The 18133-nt window shown below is 36.7% G+C and overlaps 1 protein-coding gene across 1 annotated transcript in view; it reads right to left on the bottom strand.

Annotated features, from left to right (window-relative positions):
- Positions 1–18133, bottom strand: part of Mp (collagen XV/XVIII-type protein multiplexin) — a 339834-nt gene that overhangs the window by 142843 nt on the left and 178858 nt on the right. The window contains exons 10-12 of the mRNA XM_090402408.1: positions 17745–17945; positions 13691–13798; positions 9929–10084 (exon numbers count right to left, since the gene is read on the bottom strand). Of these exons, the coding sequence (XP_090258534.1) occupies positions 9929–10084; positions 13691–13798; positions 17745–17945 (465 nt within the window). The remainder of the gene's footprint in view (positions 1–9928; positions 10085–13690; positions 13799–17744; positions 17946–18133) is intronic.

The following is an 18133-nucleotide window of genomic DNA, read 5'->3' as shown; positions in this document are numbered from 1 at the left end:
GCTGCATGTGAACTGACCAAAAGATGTTTAACAACATCGATGCACAAATTTGTTCCAAGGGTTAAAAGACTGAATAAAGTAGGTGTCAAATGAATGAATAAAGGGATTAAGCATGAAATTTGGAAGAAAAGGATAATGTAGAGTTATCCTCTACATTATCTAATTATTGCTACAGTATGAGCAGAAATTAGCAAATCAGGCCAATAAAAACATTGGAGAGTGTTTCAGATATGTGGCAAGTAGAAGGAAAAATGATTATGTTAAGATGATGTTAATAGATAAAAATGGTAGAATGGTAATTGCTGGAAATCATGAAAACTCAAGTGTAGAGGACAAAGGAGAGAATGGCTTAATTGTTGGTGAGCAGGAAGTATATGAAGAAATAAATAAGCTTGATGTCAATAAGGCAATAGGATTTGATGACACACCACCAAGAGTCTTAAGGGAATGTTCTACAGAATTATTGTCATTATTATTATTATTATGGGCAACTCCAAGGAGTCCTTATACTCATCGAGGGAGGCCCTAAACATCATGTCAAGAACTATTTCGCATTTGCACAGTATCTATCATACTTTGCTTTGAATTCGTTCACAGTAATGGCACCCACAACAGACTCTGGCAGCTTATTCCACTCATTCACCACTCTCTCCAAGTAAAAAAACCTAGTTCTAACACTCTTGCTAACTATACTCTTGCTCAGTTTCCATAGATGGCCCCTAGTTCTTCCACCACCACTTCCACCACACCTGTTCTGAAAAATTTCCTTTGAATTAATCTTGTAAAAACCCCTCAGTAATTTGAATGTCTCAATCATATCATCCCTATCAACCAGTTTCTGTAACACACAAATCTTTAACCTGCTCTTGTAAGGTTCATTCCATAGACTAGCTACCATCTTGGTCACTTGCTTCTGGATCCTCTCTGCCTCCTCCTCCCCATCACCAAGAAACCCTGGCACCAAGATCTGCGCACAGTAGTCAAGAAGGGGTCTTATCAAGACTCGATACAGAGGAACAGTAACCTGCTTGTCTCTGCTCGTTAAAGTATTCTTCAGTAATCAAGTGATCTGATGAGCTGATTTAGCCACTTTTGCTATGTGCCCTCCCTAAACTTCAACTCCCTATCCACCAACACTCCCAAATCTCTGGCTGCATCAATTTCCTGGAGTATACAGTTCCACCAATGTGGTATACTGCTGCTAATTTTTTCACCCCAAAATGCATTATCTTATACTTTGCTACATTAAACTGACATCCATTCTCCTTAGTCCAGTCTGCCAATCTATCCAAATCAACCTGCAAAATTTGACATCATGTGTATTAACTATTGCTCTACCCAAATTTGCATCATTGGCAAATAACTGAACAGTTCATCTCAGATCCTTTCCTATATCACTAATGAATGAACAAATTAAATAGCAGTGTTCCAAGAACACACCACTAGTCACAGGCCTTCTTTTGGACACTACTCCTGAATAAACTACTCTCTGATATCTCTCCATCAACCACTCTCCTATCCATATCACTAACCCTATATCCATCCCCATGTGCTGCAGTTTACTGATTAGAATTCCATGTGGTGTCCTGTCAAAGGCCTTTGCAAAGTCCAGCAGTATCACAGTAAACCCATTGCCCTTATCCAATTCAGCCATCACTGTATTATAAAACGCGAGCAAATTACCTAGGCATGATCTACCCCTTCACAAAACCATGCTACCCCCACACAGTATCCCATTTCCATCTATCCATTCCTGTATTTGGCTCTTGACCAACTTCTCCAATACTTTGACAGCAACTCCTGATATGCTGATCAGTTGGCAATTTGCAACAGCAGTCTTCAAGCCGCCTCCTTTATGCAATGGAACCATTTGTCCCTCTTTCAAACCCCCTTGGGACTAACTCAGAGCTGAGACTTAGATTAAATAATATGGTCAAGGGCACTGACAATTCCTTTGCAGCTTCACATAAGACTTGAGCTGGTATACCATCCAATCTCACAGATGTATTCACATTAAGGTTCTGTAATATGCTATTCACCTCCATTTCATTCACCTCAGTTCCTGTAAGCCATCGGTTCTCTCATTCCTGCAATATCCTGGATGATATACTCTTGCAAAGTGTTCACTTAGCAATTCTATAGCAATGCCATATACATTTTTTCTTTTACTTGCAGCATATCGAAAGAACTCTTTGAAATTCTCTTTAGCCTGCATTGCTAACTTCCTTTCATAATCTGATTTTGCTTTTCTTACTACACTAGTTACCCCTTCTGGTCCTTGCCTTGTACTGTTCGTGTGCTGCAGGTCACCTTTCTCCTTAAATTCCTTCCACAATTGTTTCTTTTTTTGCAGCTCCAGCTTAATGGTGTTATTCATCCATTTAACTCCAACCTGATTTACTCTCCTGACTCTAGGTATGCAGTCAGCTATTACTTCCCTCAAACACTCCTTTACCACTTCCCATGCATTATCAATATCCAGCCCTTGCAGTTTTACATGCCATGGCACTGATCCAAGCAATCTCCTAAGCTTGTCATACTTACCAGTCTGGTAATTCCACATATACCCTATCTTAACTGAAAATTCCACATTTCGCCACCTCCCAGGTCAAGACCATATGATCACTCTCACCAATTGGTGACAATGTGGTCTTATTCTTTATAGACAAATTCTCAGATGCAATTACTAGATTGAGCACTCTCGAACCCATAATACATTCCATTAGATGCTATCTCAGGTAATTATCCCTTAGTAACTTCATAAAATCTATTTCCTTCTTCCCATGTGTCCTTTCCTGCTTCCAATCAATGTTACCATAGTTGAAATCCTCCATAATAATTATCTGTCCTCTGCTCATTGAGTCTATAGCAGCACCCAACTATATATTTTGTTCTGCTGGCCTCAATCTCAGACCAGAGAGCCTCAAATGTGTTATTTTCACTGTCCTACAGTTGAACTTCTATTCTCTTTGGCTGCAGTTCATTGGCTATCATCAATAATACCCCCCCCCCATTATTTTATCTCTATCCTTCCTGAACACACTATACCCTTCACATTCTATCCCACTAATTATATCATCTTCTGTTAGCCATGTCTCTAATGCCAATAACTTTTGGCTGGGATGAGCCAACCAAGGCCAAAAATTTCTCCTGCTTGTCCCTTATGTTCCTGGCATTAGTGTACATAAAGTGCAAAAGCCCCCTAGTCCCACCCTTATCTTGACACCTTATACTAACTATCCCATTCTGGTTTGTTACAATTGGTACCAAGTCAGACATATTATACACATTCTTACACCCAACTGTCTCACTGATGTCTACATATCTACTCAACAGCCCCCCCCCCCCCCCACACACACAAAGCTCTAGTTTCCCTGATTCTGCACATCCACTTTCACTTCATTCAACAACAATTTTTCCAGTCTCCGAACACCAAATTCATTCAGATGCAAACCATTCTTCTTGTATAAGTCCTTCTTTCGCCCATCAAACTCACTCACTGCACACATCCACAAACTCCACACCACTCCTCCTCCTGCATAACCTACACATCGAGTCATTTGATATGATGGCCCTCCTTCTCAATTCTACTCTGTCATACCACAGTAACAGACTCACTATCTTAACTCTCTCATTATTTTCTTTTGCTGCTTCCAGTAATTTTTTCAAGTCCTCTCTCAATTCTTTATGCAGTGGAAAATTTTTCCACTGCATAAAGGTGTTAATAAGGCTGTGGCTACAAATTATAGGCCAATCTGTATCTCTGGAGTTGTGGTTAAGGCATGGAGAGACTAAGATACAGAAATGGAATGATAACAGCAGTATTCTTTGTGGTTGTCATGGGTTTGTTAAAGGAAGTCATGTTTTACTAATGTACTACTACTACAAAATGATAAATGTCTTGGACAAGGAAGATGCATATACAGTGGTATACTTAGATTTTGCAAAAGCTTTTGATAGACTGCCACATGACAAGCTGTTAAATAAACTGAAAGAAATGAGACTGAATTACAGACTAGTGAATTGGATAGGTGACTGGCTGTCAGATAGGTATCAGAAAATTGTATATGGGATGCAGTATCCTGAAAGAGGAGGGTCACTAGTGGTGTACCACAGGGGTCTGTATTGGGGCCATTGTTGTTCAATTTGTATATTATTATTGCGATGGGTTTAACTCGTGATATGTAGCTGTTTAAGATGATGCAAAATGGGGAAGAGCAATGCAAAGTCAAGCAGATGTTATGGCCTTACAGGAGGACTTGAATAGATTGCAGGAATGGGCAGATATGTGGAACTATCAGTTCAATGTTGCAAAGTATAAGGTTTTGAAATTTGGTATCAGTGGCAGCCAGTGAAAATTTAAGTGAGGGTGCTGCATATACAAAAAAAAAAAAAAAAAAAAAAAAAAAAAAAAAAAAAAAAAAAACCACTTTTTTTTCCTAATCAGTAACGAATTTATTAATAAATAAATTTACATATTAAAAATTGCTTTATTAAAAATATTTCATCCTCACCATGAACAAACACCAATAATAAAAGTTTCATATTGATAGCAATGACAAGTGCAAACGAATATCGTCATTAGATCACAGTGCATTTGTTTCATGTAACAATAATTGAAAAAATATAATTCTTTTCATATTTTCAACAGTGACACTCGTCATAATTGAACCTTTATCTATAATAAATAAATAATCATATGTTATTTTAACAAAATAAAATAAGATTTACAAAAAAATAATTCACCACGAAACACGTGCCAATAATAAATGTTTCATATCTCACAGAAATAAGGCGTGTAAGCATTCTAAAAAGACACTGCCGTTTGAGCAGTTACAGTTGGGAATGACATAACGTGCAATGACAAGAGCAAACAAATATCGGCGTTAGATCGCAGCACATTTGTTTCGTAATCTAAAGCATTAATCGAACAATTCCAATTATTAACTATTCAATCAATGTCAAAACATAAACTGTAACCTTTAACATGTTGTACTGCATTTATATCATGTTGAAAGCATTGTTATTATTTATAAACATAAACAAAATTTAATTTGTTCATTTTTTCATTAGGGGTGCTGCAGTGTCGCAGTGCTTATGTATGGGCCGCCACTGTTTGGTATGCGACAATGAGATGCAAAGTATACACTTGGTGGGGAGACTTTAAAGGAGGTAGAAAAGATAAGCGATCTGGGAGGTGGTGGTTGGCAAGGACCTGAAATTCAGGGCCACATTGCACAAGTTGTGAAATCATCACATTGGATAGTGACAATTATGCAAAAGATCCCGATATGCAGAAATAAAGAGGAGGTGCTTAAGGGTCAAAGCTGTATAACTGAGAGGAGACTTCCACATAGCCTTTAAAGGAATGCTGAGAACAGACCAGGGCTTCTGACCTAATGTACAATCCTCACCTTCTCGTGGTGCACCCTGTTGGGTATCTACTTGGATACTGAAGGAAGGAGAATGGGCTGTCAATTTGGGATTTAGCTGACCAAATCGTATTCTTATCGGTTAAACCAAAACAAAAAAATGATGGTACAACATGACAAAATTTCATGCCGGTTGGGAAGTCGCCCGGTTAAACAAGGCCCCCATTGTTTTCGCCAGGGAACCAGGGCAAACAGCAAAAAGTCAGCTACTGGAACAAATCTGAAAACACCCCCAAACTCAACATCACAGAGTTAAAGATTGGTACTATCAACATAAGAAGCCTGAATGGTAAAGAAATGGAGCTAGCTAGGAATTAGATAAGTACCAGATCGACATAATAGGGGTGACTGAAACAAAAAAAAAAGACAACAACTGGTGAGATCTTTCTGAGCAATAAATACAAAATGTTATATTCAGGCAATGACAATCAAGAAAAAGAAGGGGTAGCCATAGTATTCAACACAAAATACGAGGCTAATCTTCTTGAATGGCAGTCAGTCTCAAGTAGAGTAATATGGGCAAATATGAGAATGGGGAACTGGACAATGAGACTTATTTGTGCCTATGGTCCCACAGAAGGTTCTACTAAGGTAGAAGTGGAGGAATTTTTTGAAGCTTTAAAAAAAAGCAACTGACACAATGAAAAAGGAAAAGTTGGTCCTTGTTAGGGATCTAAATTGCAGAGTAGGAAATGATTGTGAGACATACAGAAATATTTTGGGAAAATTTGGAGAAAAGCGCAAAGCTAATAATAATGGCAAATATCTGTTGGATTTCTGCTCAGGACATGGACTGGTTATTACTAACACCATGTTCCAACATAAAAATGTGCACAAATTCACATGGAGAGAAGAGGAAAGGAATAAGAAAAGTCTCATTGACTATGTTATTGTTGATAGTGATGTTTTCTCTCTGGTGCAGGACACCAGAGTGTACAGAGGATTTGAAATTGGAAGTGATCACTATTTAGTTTGGAGCAGGATAAAATTGAATTTCATATTGAAAAGCATAAGATGTAAGAAAGTTTTACAGCGAATAAAAGTTCAGCAGCTCTCAGATGTGAACTGTTGACTAAAATATACAAAGATTATTGAAGAAAAAATGAAAGAGTTTGAGAACAGAAACCAAACCTTGGAGATTCAGTGGCAAGCCTTGAAGAAAGCCCTGATTGATTCAGCTAGAGAGGTATGTGGTGAAGTTGTCTGCAAGGATAGAAAAATTAGAACTGTGGTGGACACAGGAAGTTAAAGAGGCAGTGAAGGAAAAGAAGAAAGCATATCAAAAGTTCCTGGCAAATAAGTCAGCTTGTGCTCTTAGAGAATACAGAGACAAATAAGAAAGCTGAACACTGTGTAAAACTAGCTAAACAAAAGTCATGGGAGGACTTTGGCAAGAATATAGAAAATAAATATCAAGAAGGTGGCAAAATATTCTGGAGGTTGTTAAAGAAGCTTAAGAATGGAGGAAAGAGTGCTGTAAAAGGAGTTAGAGATGATAAAGGTGACATGAAAACTGGAGAAAAATATATCCTTGAAGTATGGAGTAATTACTTTCAAAAACTGCTAAATGAAACAAGCAGTGATGACAGCACAGTGGTAAAAAACACTGACCAGGCATGCAGTCAGGAATACATATCCATACTTGAAGTAGAAAAAGCCATCAAAGGCTTGAAATGTAGAAAGGCAGCAGGAGTAGATGATATTCGACCAGAAATGCTGAAGTATGGTGGTATAAGAGTCTTGCAGTGGCTGCACTACATAGTTCAGAAAGCCTGGACAGAGGGACGAATTCCCGATGATTGGATTAGAGCTCTCATAGTACCCATATATAAAAAAGGGAAATAAAAATGAATGTGAGAATTACAGAGGTATTTCCCTACTGAGTGTTCCTGGCAAGATCTATGCAAGTATACTTGAGAAACGGATGAGAAGAATTGTGGAAGAAAAGCTTGGTGAAGAACAAGCTGGATTCAGGCCAAATAGAGGCTGTCAGGATCAGATCTTCACTTTACGACAAATAGTCGAGAAAGCATGGGAATATAACAAAGATCTGTATTTAAGTTTTGTCGATTTGGAAAAGGCATATGACAAGGTGCCAAGAGAGAAGCTATTCAATACCTTACAGTTATATGGTGTCAATGGGGCATTATATCGAGCAATACTTAGTCGTTATTTGAGTTGTAAGTCAGCAGTTAGAATTGAAGGAAGTACAGGAAGATGGTTTAATGTTAAATCTGGTGTCAGACAAGAATGTACATTATCCTCTCTGTTATTCATTATCTATATGGATCACATTATGAAGGAAAGTGGTATTAAACATGATATCAAAATTGGAGATGTTAATGTCAGCTCTTTGCTTTATGCAGATGATGTTATACTTCTAAATAAATCTGCTTCAAGTCTGCAAGATTCTCTGATTAAATTGAATAACTGTTGTAATAGATATAGTATGAAGGTCAGCATTAAAAAGACAAAGACAATGAAAATAGGCAGAATCATTGAAAATGTCAACTGTGTTGTGAATGGAGAACCTGTGGAACAAGTAAAACATTTCAGCTACTTAGGCACGATTTTTAGTGAAGATGGTAAATTAAATATAGAAATAGACAACAGAATCAGCAAAGCTGGTATGGTGGGAAGTCAATTGAATAAATTCATATGGAATAAGAGAGAAATTAGTCAGAACACTAAAGTTAGTTGTATACAAGACAGTGTTCAAACCAGTTTTAACTTATGGATCTGAGAGTTGGGTCAGAAGTAAAACACTTGACCAAAGACTAGAGACCGCAGATATGAGAGTCCTGAGAAAGATTATAGGCGTGAACAGATGGCATCAATGGCAATATCATATTAAAAACGAGGATATTAGGAAAGAACTTGACATTGTCAGCATTCAGGAATGCATTAACAGAGCTAATCTCAGGTGGTATGGTCACTTAAACAGAATGGGCGAAGAAAGATTAGCAAAACAAGTGTTCTCTGCCAGGTTGGCAGCAAAACGACCCAGAGGAAGACCAAGATATAGGTGGATTGATACGGTACAATGTGCCTTAGACAATAGAAATATAAGGTCGTCTGATAATGTTGGAGTCTTGACAAGTAACAGACTGATTTGGAGGAAAATTGTAGATAGGAAGTTAGTAATGATGTAATTTTTTTCATGTAGTACCATCATATCCTGTACACCCCTTGAGGGTACATGGCAGGAATTTGATGATGATGATGATGATGAGAAATAAAGAGGTTGATTCCATAAGGCCTTGATCAGGCCTCTTATGGATTATTATGCACAGATTTGTTCACCAGGTTTTCACGATAACGAGGATATGTTAGAAAGGGTGTAGAGAAGATTCACAAAGGTAGTCAGTGTGTGGAATATGGAGTATGAAGACGTTGAAAAAATGTAAATTGAATCCTTGTGAATAAAAGAAGGGATATAAATCAGACATATTAGTTAGTCAGGGGTTATTATCAGGTTAACATGGAAGACATTTTTCATAGAATGGAAGAGGGAGTGGAATAAGAGGCCATCCATGGAAACTGTATTAGGAGGGTGTGAGCAGACGAGTGAGGAGAAGATTATGAGAAGATTCGTTGCCTGAGTGTGTGTGGTGAATGTAGACACATTGAATCAGTTTAAGAAATGGTTGGATGAGCTTTGTGTGTGATAGTGTGTACTTCCCACAATGAGTCTATGACTCCATGGAGGTTAGATGTCAATAATAATAAATCATCTCCCCAACCACCACCACTATACATATGAGAGGGAGCTGAAAAGTTCTGATAAACACCTAGAATATGGTTCTACCTCAATTCCCTCATGGTGATTATCACAACTTTTCAGCAAACCCTCATATATGAACCAGGCAGTGTGCATTCAACTCCCCACCATTTAATTTTTCCAACTGGAGACTGTACTGCAATAGTAAATAACACTTATTAGTGCTTTCTCTTATGGGTGAGCAAATTTTGATTATACGGTACTTGCAGTCATTAACTAAAGTTTATTTTATCAACATAATATGAGTTTGGATTGAACTGGACCAAATTTGTACAGATTAAATATTAAAACTCCATTATACAAAATTAAAAAATTAATAAATGCTATTAGAAACGCTTGAGATTGTGCATTTTTATAATAATTAGTTACTACTATGTACTAGTCTGAGTATAATGAGGGGGTATGAAATGTAGCAGTGTATGTAAAAAAAGATGGTAACAAATCAAATCCTCTGGCGTATTATACTCCTTTTTAGAAAACTGAATGCTGTATTAGGTTTACTAAGCAGATGCATAATATAAAAGCACAATCCTCTAAAAAAATGTTATACACTTGTGTGACAAGTATATAATACTTTAGATGGCTTCCACTATCCAAACAAAATTAAACATACAGCTACTACAATGAACCATAAGGTGGGGCTTCCTTTAATAGTGCCAGAAGCAATGATTCAAAACAGACTTATTCTTAAAAACAAATAATAGTTTAAAATTACTTTTGGTCCAGGAAATCCTACACCAGCTAGTCCACTGCCATATTCCAAGTCTGAAAATAAGTCACTATTTGATCCATATGGTTTGACTGAAAAGCCAGGAGGACCTGGTGGACCAGGGGGGCCTGGAATTCCAATACCTGAAGCTCCTGGTTCTCCCTAAAAATTATATATTATAAATATAAATAACAATAATTAAATTTAAGAATTTTAGAATTACTATTATTGGAACTTTATTACTTTTCATTTTTGAATTACCTCAAGTATGACTTGAGGTAATTCAAATAATTAATAATTACCTCATTCCACTTTTGAATTAAACCAAGTATATAATTTCTTGTTATCTCTAATTTATTGAATTACCTCACTTTCCAGAATGATAAAATATAATCCAAGAATTAATATATTTTTAATCTAAATAAGCACTACTGTTGAAACTCTCCTGACAAAGTCTAATTTGATTTGAATTTGCATTTAACACATAATAATTATCATCATGATTCTAAGGGACAGTCCATTGATAGTCCAATACTTTGACCATTACTCCAGAGATGCTAATTGGTCTGTAATTTGCTACTTCTGTCTTGGACCACTTTTATGTAATGGAACCATCTTACTTTCTTTCCAATCCCTTGGAGCCTTGTCAGGGCTGACACTTAGATTAAACAACTTCATCAGAAGCACTACCAGTTACTTGCACATTCTCATAGCATGAGCTGGCATACTGTCCAGACCCATTGCTGTATTCATTTTGATATTTTTCAATATACTAAGTACCTTCAATTCATCTACTTCAATTCTCACATCAGTCTCTGTCACATCAGTAACTGCAAAGTCATCACTTAGTAACCCAACTATTTCTTCTGCTTCTGTCACTTTCCTACCATCAGCACTATGCAGCAAAAAAACTCTCTTGGATTTAATTTTTTCCTGCTTAGTTAATTTTCTCTCAAAATATGATTTAGCCTTCCTTACCATACTTGTTACCCTTCTTGCTTGCGCTTTATATTGCTTATGAGCATGCTGATCACTCTTTATTTATATTCCTTCAACAATGCTTTCTTTTTTTGCAGCTCCTTCTTTATATTGCTACTCATTCACTTTTATGCCTATTTGGTTTATCCTTGATCCTGGGTATGCAGTCTGATACTGCCTCACTCCAACAATCCCTGACCGTTTCCCATGCACTAATGACATTCATTCCACGTAGCTTCTTATGCCATGACACTGCTCCAAGTTGCCTCCTAAATTTGTCATAATTGCCAATTTTGTAGTTGTTTTGAGTAGTTTTTTTTGACTAAAAATTCTATATGTTGAGCAACCTCCCAGGACCAAGACTGCATTGTAACTTTCCCTGATTGGAGGAAGCATTACTACTGTAGTTATAGATAGATCTTCTGATGCTATTACCAGATCTAACACTCTCAAACCCCTGGTCCCCTCAGTACATGCTGTTTCAGATAATTATCCTTAAGTGACTGTATAAATTCCATTTCCATTTTGCTATGTGCAATGTCATCCATATCTTCTTCTGAACCCACACACCACACAGCCTCAAATGAAATTTCCCTCTCAATACAATCTTCCTTAACTTCTATTTTTGCTGGTTGAAGTTCTTGAGTTATCATTAATAATACCCATCCTTTTTGTCCTATTTCCTTTATCTTCCATGAACTACATACAATATCCATTTACATTCTATCCCTGTAACATCATTTTCTGACAACCAGGTCTCACTGATGCCAATGCTTCCATATTGTAGGATAAATGCCTGTTGAATAGGAGATAGATTGAAGAGGCAATACAGGATGGGTGTTGGTTCTGGGACACAATTTTTTAACACAACAGGTGGGATACCATCAGGACCAGATGCCTTGTTTGTGTTCAAGTTATTATTATTATTATTATTTGACACCTCCAGGGAGTCCAAAGACTCATCGAGGGAGGGCACCTGCTCTACAAACTCTGTTTCAACCACTCAACCAATTGATCACAACTACACCAACGCAATCTATCGCCAACCACCACCACCACTGGTATTTCCACAGACAAGCACAAACATCCATGCTCACAGTGGGATTCGAACCCACAGCCTTTTGGCTGGAGAGCGGATACGCTAACCATCGGCCAACCAGGCTAGCAAACTTATTGAGGATTCTTCAGATTTTGTTTGTTTGTCAGAAGAACCATGGATGACATGAAGGGAGCCATTTTTGGTAGTGTGGAGGAAACGTTGTCCAGGTCGTCAATGCAGGAATTTGAAGAGAAAAGTGATGCCAGTAAGTTGGCTTTAGGTGAGGTAACTACAGTACCATCCGGATGTGAGAGTGGCGGAAATCTGGGTGGACAGAAGTGTGTCCAATGGACTTAGCAAGGGACCAGAAGGAGCATCTGCCATTTGGGCAGGAGGCAAGTTTGCAGCATTTGGCCCTTTCAAAGTCTGACTTGGGCTTGGTGATGATTCTTTTACAATGGTTGCGAGTTGCAGGATAGGCAGAGTGGGCAGCTGGAATTTTGATCTTGAGCCATTTGTGGTAAGCAGAGGTTTTTCTTTTACAGCATTGGCACACTTTTTTAAGAACCAAGGATTAGATGGTGGTTGAGAATTTTGAGTGGAATAAGGGATGAAAGCCTCCATTCCTGTGAGGATGATTTCTGTTATTCAGTCTGAGCAGGTGTTTGGATCAGAAGAACTGAAACAGTAGTTGGACCAAAGTATTTGATCCTGTTAGATTCCACCTGACATCAGATGTCTTCAAACTTACTGCCACATGAAAAACTGTTACTAGTATTACAATCATGGGTCACAACACTAACTGGATTCAAGTCATCTGATATCATTAGCAGTACTCCTCCTCCTCCTCTCCTATCCTGTATATCCTTCCTTAAAATACTGTACCCTTTACACTCAATACCAGTTAGTATGTCTGATTTTGATAATCAAGTCTCACTAATGCCTACAATCTGAGGTCCCAACATATTGACTAATGCAACGAACTCTACCCCTTTTTTCTGATGTGTACAGACATAATAAACTACTTGCATGTTCTTTTGTATATTTTTGTCTGTAGTCTTCATGATACAGTTGAACAACTTGCAGATCTCTGTTCTTCTCTAGTTCCTTATATATTCAGACATCTTTGCACACATTTGATAGGTACAAAACCTTGTAATCATTTCCATGATGAGGCTCATTCCTGTCATTAACACAGTTACATAAATTGTCGCTCTTACACACATATTCTCACCATTCCTCCCATTATAATTTAGTTTCGCTGACTCTCTATGTTAGGTCTCATACCAGTTATTACTTTTTCAAGACTCCTGATACCAAATCCATCCAAGTGTAGGCCATCTCTTTTATACAAGTCTAATATTCCTCAAACTCACTCCATACACCCAAAATATAATAGGCCATTTAGATTAATATTTTAATATAAGATGATATCATCAGTTTTAATTTTATAAGACAGTATAAACTATTTATTTATCCCTGGATCTACTTAGCTATCATATCACTACATCATGAATGTCATATTAGCAAACAGTATAAGAAAAGAAGAACACAGGTTAAAATTCAAACACTTTAAAAAATTTTTTTTTTCTCTGAAAGAAAGAATAGGAACTTATTGATTACATGTATTCACTGTTCATTGCAACTTACTCCCCAATCTAAAAAAAAAGTATTAATTCAAGTACTCCATGGAGATCTGGTGTTAATAATAATAATAATAATAATTAGTGGATGATGCAAAATTAACTTACCTGGTCACCTTTATCACCCTTTTCTCCATTCTCACCAGGAATACCTGGCATACCATCCATTCCTGGAATTCCTTGCTCACCTTTAAATCCTTGAAGTCCCTGGAGACCCTGCACAAGTTAATTACAAAGTTTTAGATTATGAAATGCATAATCATCTTTGGCTAATGAAATTACTACATGCTATAAAAAGAATGAAGCTTGTCTAAAGTACCCATTACAAGATCCTTCAAAAGTGCTATTCTTAAAAAGTAGATATCAAATACATTTTCTCATATTAATATTTCATGAAATACATAAACAAAATAGAATTCAATTCATAAAATCTATCATCATAGTTCAGCAAATAAAATACCTGAGCAATCAGATTTGATGTTATGTTTAGCTTATTTGAAGTATCCCATCGTATATATAGTGATAAAAATCTCTAAACTGGATTTGTTATTGTTGGCTACCCACTACAAGAATAGAAAAACTCAATATCTACTACAGCCTCACAGATTCCATAATTTCATACGATGTAATTATATGATGAAATACTGCCAAAATCAGTCCAGATAAAGTTCTCAGACCACAAAAAAATGATATATGAGATACCTTGGTGTGAAACTAAATGATGTTAGCAACAGATTTACAAATCTATCGATACTTTAATCCATGAAATCCATAAATACATTTCATGCCTAGCTTAACATTTAAAAAAAAAAACTTATATGCTGGCTGCTTGAATAAATTATCAACAGTTCAAAATTTTGTTTCAAACTATAATACTAGGAACAGTAACTTGTAAAAATAACAAAATGAAATATGATTCTTAACAATGGGACATTAACAACATTTAAAGTTACAAATAATTTCTGTACATTCACAAATTAAAAGTCATACTATCATTATGAGATAGTACTTTTTAGTAGAAAATAGAAGTAAAATGTTCATTAACAGAAAGAAGGACATTAACTAGATTCAAGTCTTGGTGAAAGCTTATACATTTATTATCACTCCTGCAGATATTTCTGGAAGCAGATGACAACATATTTGACATTATTATTATTCTCATTATTTGGCTTTGGCATTTGAATAACCATTATATGGAGCCCAAATTAACCAATATTCATACAATGCCTTTCATTGATAGCAGAAGAACTGCAACACGCACACGCATGCACACACACACACACACACACACACACACACACACACACACACACACACACACACACACACACACACACACACACACAGACGCATGCACACACACAAAGTAGGAGTTAACAAGGAGGTCAAAGAATTGGAGGGCACTGCATGTCAGGTCTGGTATGAAATACAGGCCAACAAGACAAAATATATTGTTGGTAGCTCAAATGATGATGTGGCTAGTATACACTGGCAAATAAGCTCAATAAGCAGAGGACATTATTATGGGGAACTTCAACTACAGGGTCATAGATCTGATTACCCCATTCTATTTCTTTTTCATCCATGTGCACAAAAGCAATAGAATTTATGCAGCTACTAAGAAATAATTACTGCAGGCAGCATGTGAGGGAAGGTATCAGGAGTTTGCAAGTGCTGGATTTAGTGACTGCATCAGTGAAATTGTCTATAACCAAGGTGACAACATTACTGCCAACTAGAAAGAGCAATTATGTCATCTTGACCTGAGAGGTGGTTAAAAGAATAGAATTTTCATTTAAGAAAGGGTACTTGTGAAATTACTGAGTTGGCAGTTATGAAAAACTCAGGGAAACTGCTTGGAGTAGTACCACAGAATAAGAAACTGTAATGAAAGGATCTTAGTTGTTCATGGGAAATGGTCAAGGATTGTTTGAAGGAAGCAGTAGAAGACTGCATATCTTAGAATTAGGAGGATAAGTCAGGTGGGGATTAAATGGTACGAAGCTGGTGGAATGGATACAGGGTGGCTGACACTGACAGATACCAGAGAGTGGTATATGGTGGAGTGGAATCTAGAAGAATGAGGGTGAATAAATAGTGGAGTACCTCAGGGTTCTGTACTAGAGCCACTACTCTATAATTTGTATATTAATAATATAGGAGATTTAAGGATCAATATTCGGCTGTTTGCTGAATGCACTATAACTGATAAAGATGGTGTAGATATCCTGCCAGATAATTTAAATTAATTGACATTGTGTGCAAAGTATAATGATTATCAATTTAATGTTGCAAAATGTAAGGTTCTGCACTTCAAGTTTAAAAGGTCATATACTGTGTATCACATTGCTGATACTGGATTGCAGGAGACTGATGAAGTTAGGGACCTGGAAGTATTGGTGGACAGTGAGTTGAAGTTCATAGGGCATACAGCAAAAGTTGGCAAAAAAAGTTCAAAGGATTACTTGTATTTTGAAATACACACTAAATAGTAAAGAAAAGGATTTTATTGTTCCTCTTTATAAGGCTATGATTCAGCTGCATCTTAACTACTATGCACAGATTTGGTCACCTGGGCTTCTTGGGGATCAGAAGGTAGTGGAGAGGATTCAGAGACAAGTGACTAGGGTGATAATAGATCTGTGGAATGCTCCCTATGAGGATAGTTGAATGTGTGTGGGGGGGGGGGGGTTGCAAAGTTTAGTTGATGTGGAAAAGAGAAGACTAGATAGAAACTTATAAGTTATTAAAGGAGTTCTATAAAACTGACACAAATTTTTCAATATATATATGGCGAATAGAGAGAGAGAGAAAGAGAACTCAAGGTCATCCCTGGAAGTTGTGTAAGTGCATGGTTAGTAAGAGTGTGTGTGTGTGTGTGTGTGTGTGTGTGGATTAGATTTTTTGGTTGGAGAGTGGTGAATGAGTGGAATAGATTGCCAGAATCAGATGTGAGTGCCCTGATAGGGAACGAGTTTAAGGAGAGGTATTGTGTGCATAAAGGATAGTGTGGGTCTCTCAAAATGAGTCTTCTGACTGAATGGAGACACTTGTATAATAATAATAACAATAAAGTATCTGATCTTGTTAGAGTCCATCTCACACAGATAGCTTCCAATTCATTGCTGTATAGAAAATTGTTATTAATATTACACTCATAGCTTTTTACTCTAATTGAGCTGAAATCATCTGATATCATTGGCAGTACACCCCTTTCTCTCCTATCTTATCTATCCTCCCTAAAAATGGCATATCCTTTACACTCTATTACAGTTAGCATATCTTTCTTCTTCTGAGTGTCAGTTCTCACTAATGCTTATAATCTGGAACCATGGCTAACTCTACCCATTTTTTCATGATATTTCTAACATTTGTGCAGTCTGCATGACTCAGTTGGACAACTTGTAGATCTCTACTCATATCTATTGCCTCAATCAGGCAGGCAAATATTTAATGACTCTGAGACAGATTTTCACACAATCATCCTCTTCATAATCATCTCCATGATTATGCACATTTGCATCATTAACACAAGTGTATAACTTAGTTACTCTTATGAACAGAGTCTCACCATGCTACCATAAGGAGAAAAAGGATAAAATACAGCATAGCCTTGCCATGAAACATTCCCAAGTCAGGTTTAGGGCAATGCAAATCTGAATGTCTTTGCAGAAGTTATTAAAGCTGTTGCCAACCAACAAATGCTTAATAAAAATTACTACCATAACTTTCAAAATTTTGGATGGACCTGCACTGAAACTGAAGGATCATATCATCAAGCACCATAATTAGACAAGCATGAAATTCAATACAAGTATAGTAGCAACCGGAACAATATGCAATTTTCTTTTTTTTTAATTCTGTACTGAAGGTGTCATTGTGACAAAGATGAAATGTAGAATAACTATAATTAAAAATGCTTATTTTAGTTATAACTTGAGTTATTTGGTTATTTATTTACATGATCAATGATACCCAAAGAATAAATTGTTATAATGGATTACAAATTTTGCTTTGAAAGCTTGGTACAAATTAATGCACCGTCACCTAATAAGAAAATAAAAAAAATTATTATTCCTATTTTATTACAATTTTATTTAATAATCAAGAAATTTTTATGTTTCTAAAAGCATATTATAAAGATAAGAAACAGAATACTAACCATATCTCCCCTTTCTCCTTTAGGTCCTGGTTCTCCCATTTCTCCTTTATCTCCCTGATAACCTCTTTCTCCTCGTGAACCTGGTGAACCAGCTATGCCATTAGGACCAGGAGCTCCAGGGGGCCCACGGCGGGTCAGATAAGAGCCAAATGGACCATCCCCTGACGTGCCATAAAGTCCAGAACCATAGCCACCATCTGGCTGAAATCATACAAAGAAACAGAATCACTAATAAGTTCATCACACTGCAAACACATCGTCTAAATTATTTATTCTTAATTTTCTTAAAATTCTTAATTTAAAGATGTTCTTGCAAAGTTCTTCTGCATAATTGCAGCAATCTGAATATAATCTTGTAAATTTATGGATATATTTTGATGCACTATATT

This window comes from Typopeltis vanoorti, chromosome 2, assembly GCF_054136105.1.
Source record: "Typopeltis vanoorti isolate ZY-2024b chromosome 2, IOZ_Tvanoo_1.0, whole genome shotgun sequence".
NCBI classification, from domain to species: domain Eukaryota; kingdom Metazoa; phylum Arthropoda; class Arachnida; order Uropygi; family Thelyphonidae; genus Typopeltis; species Typopeltis vanoorti.
Note: the sequence above shows the minus strand (reverse complement) of the source record. Positions and strands in the feature narration are given on the sequence as shown.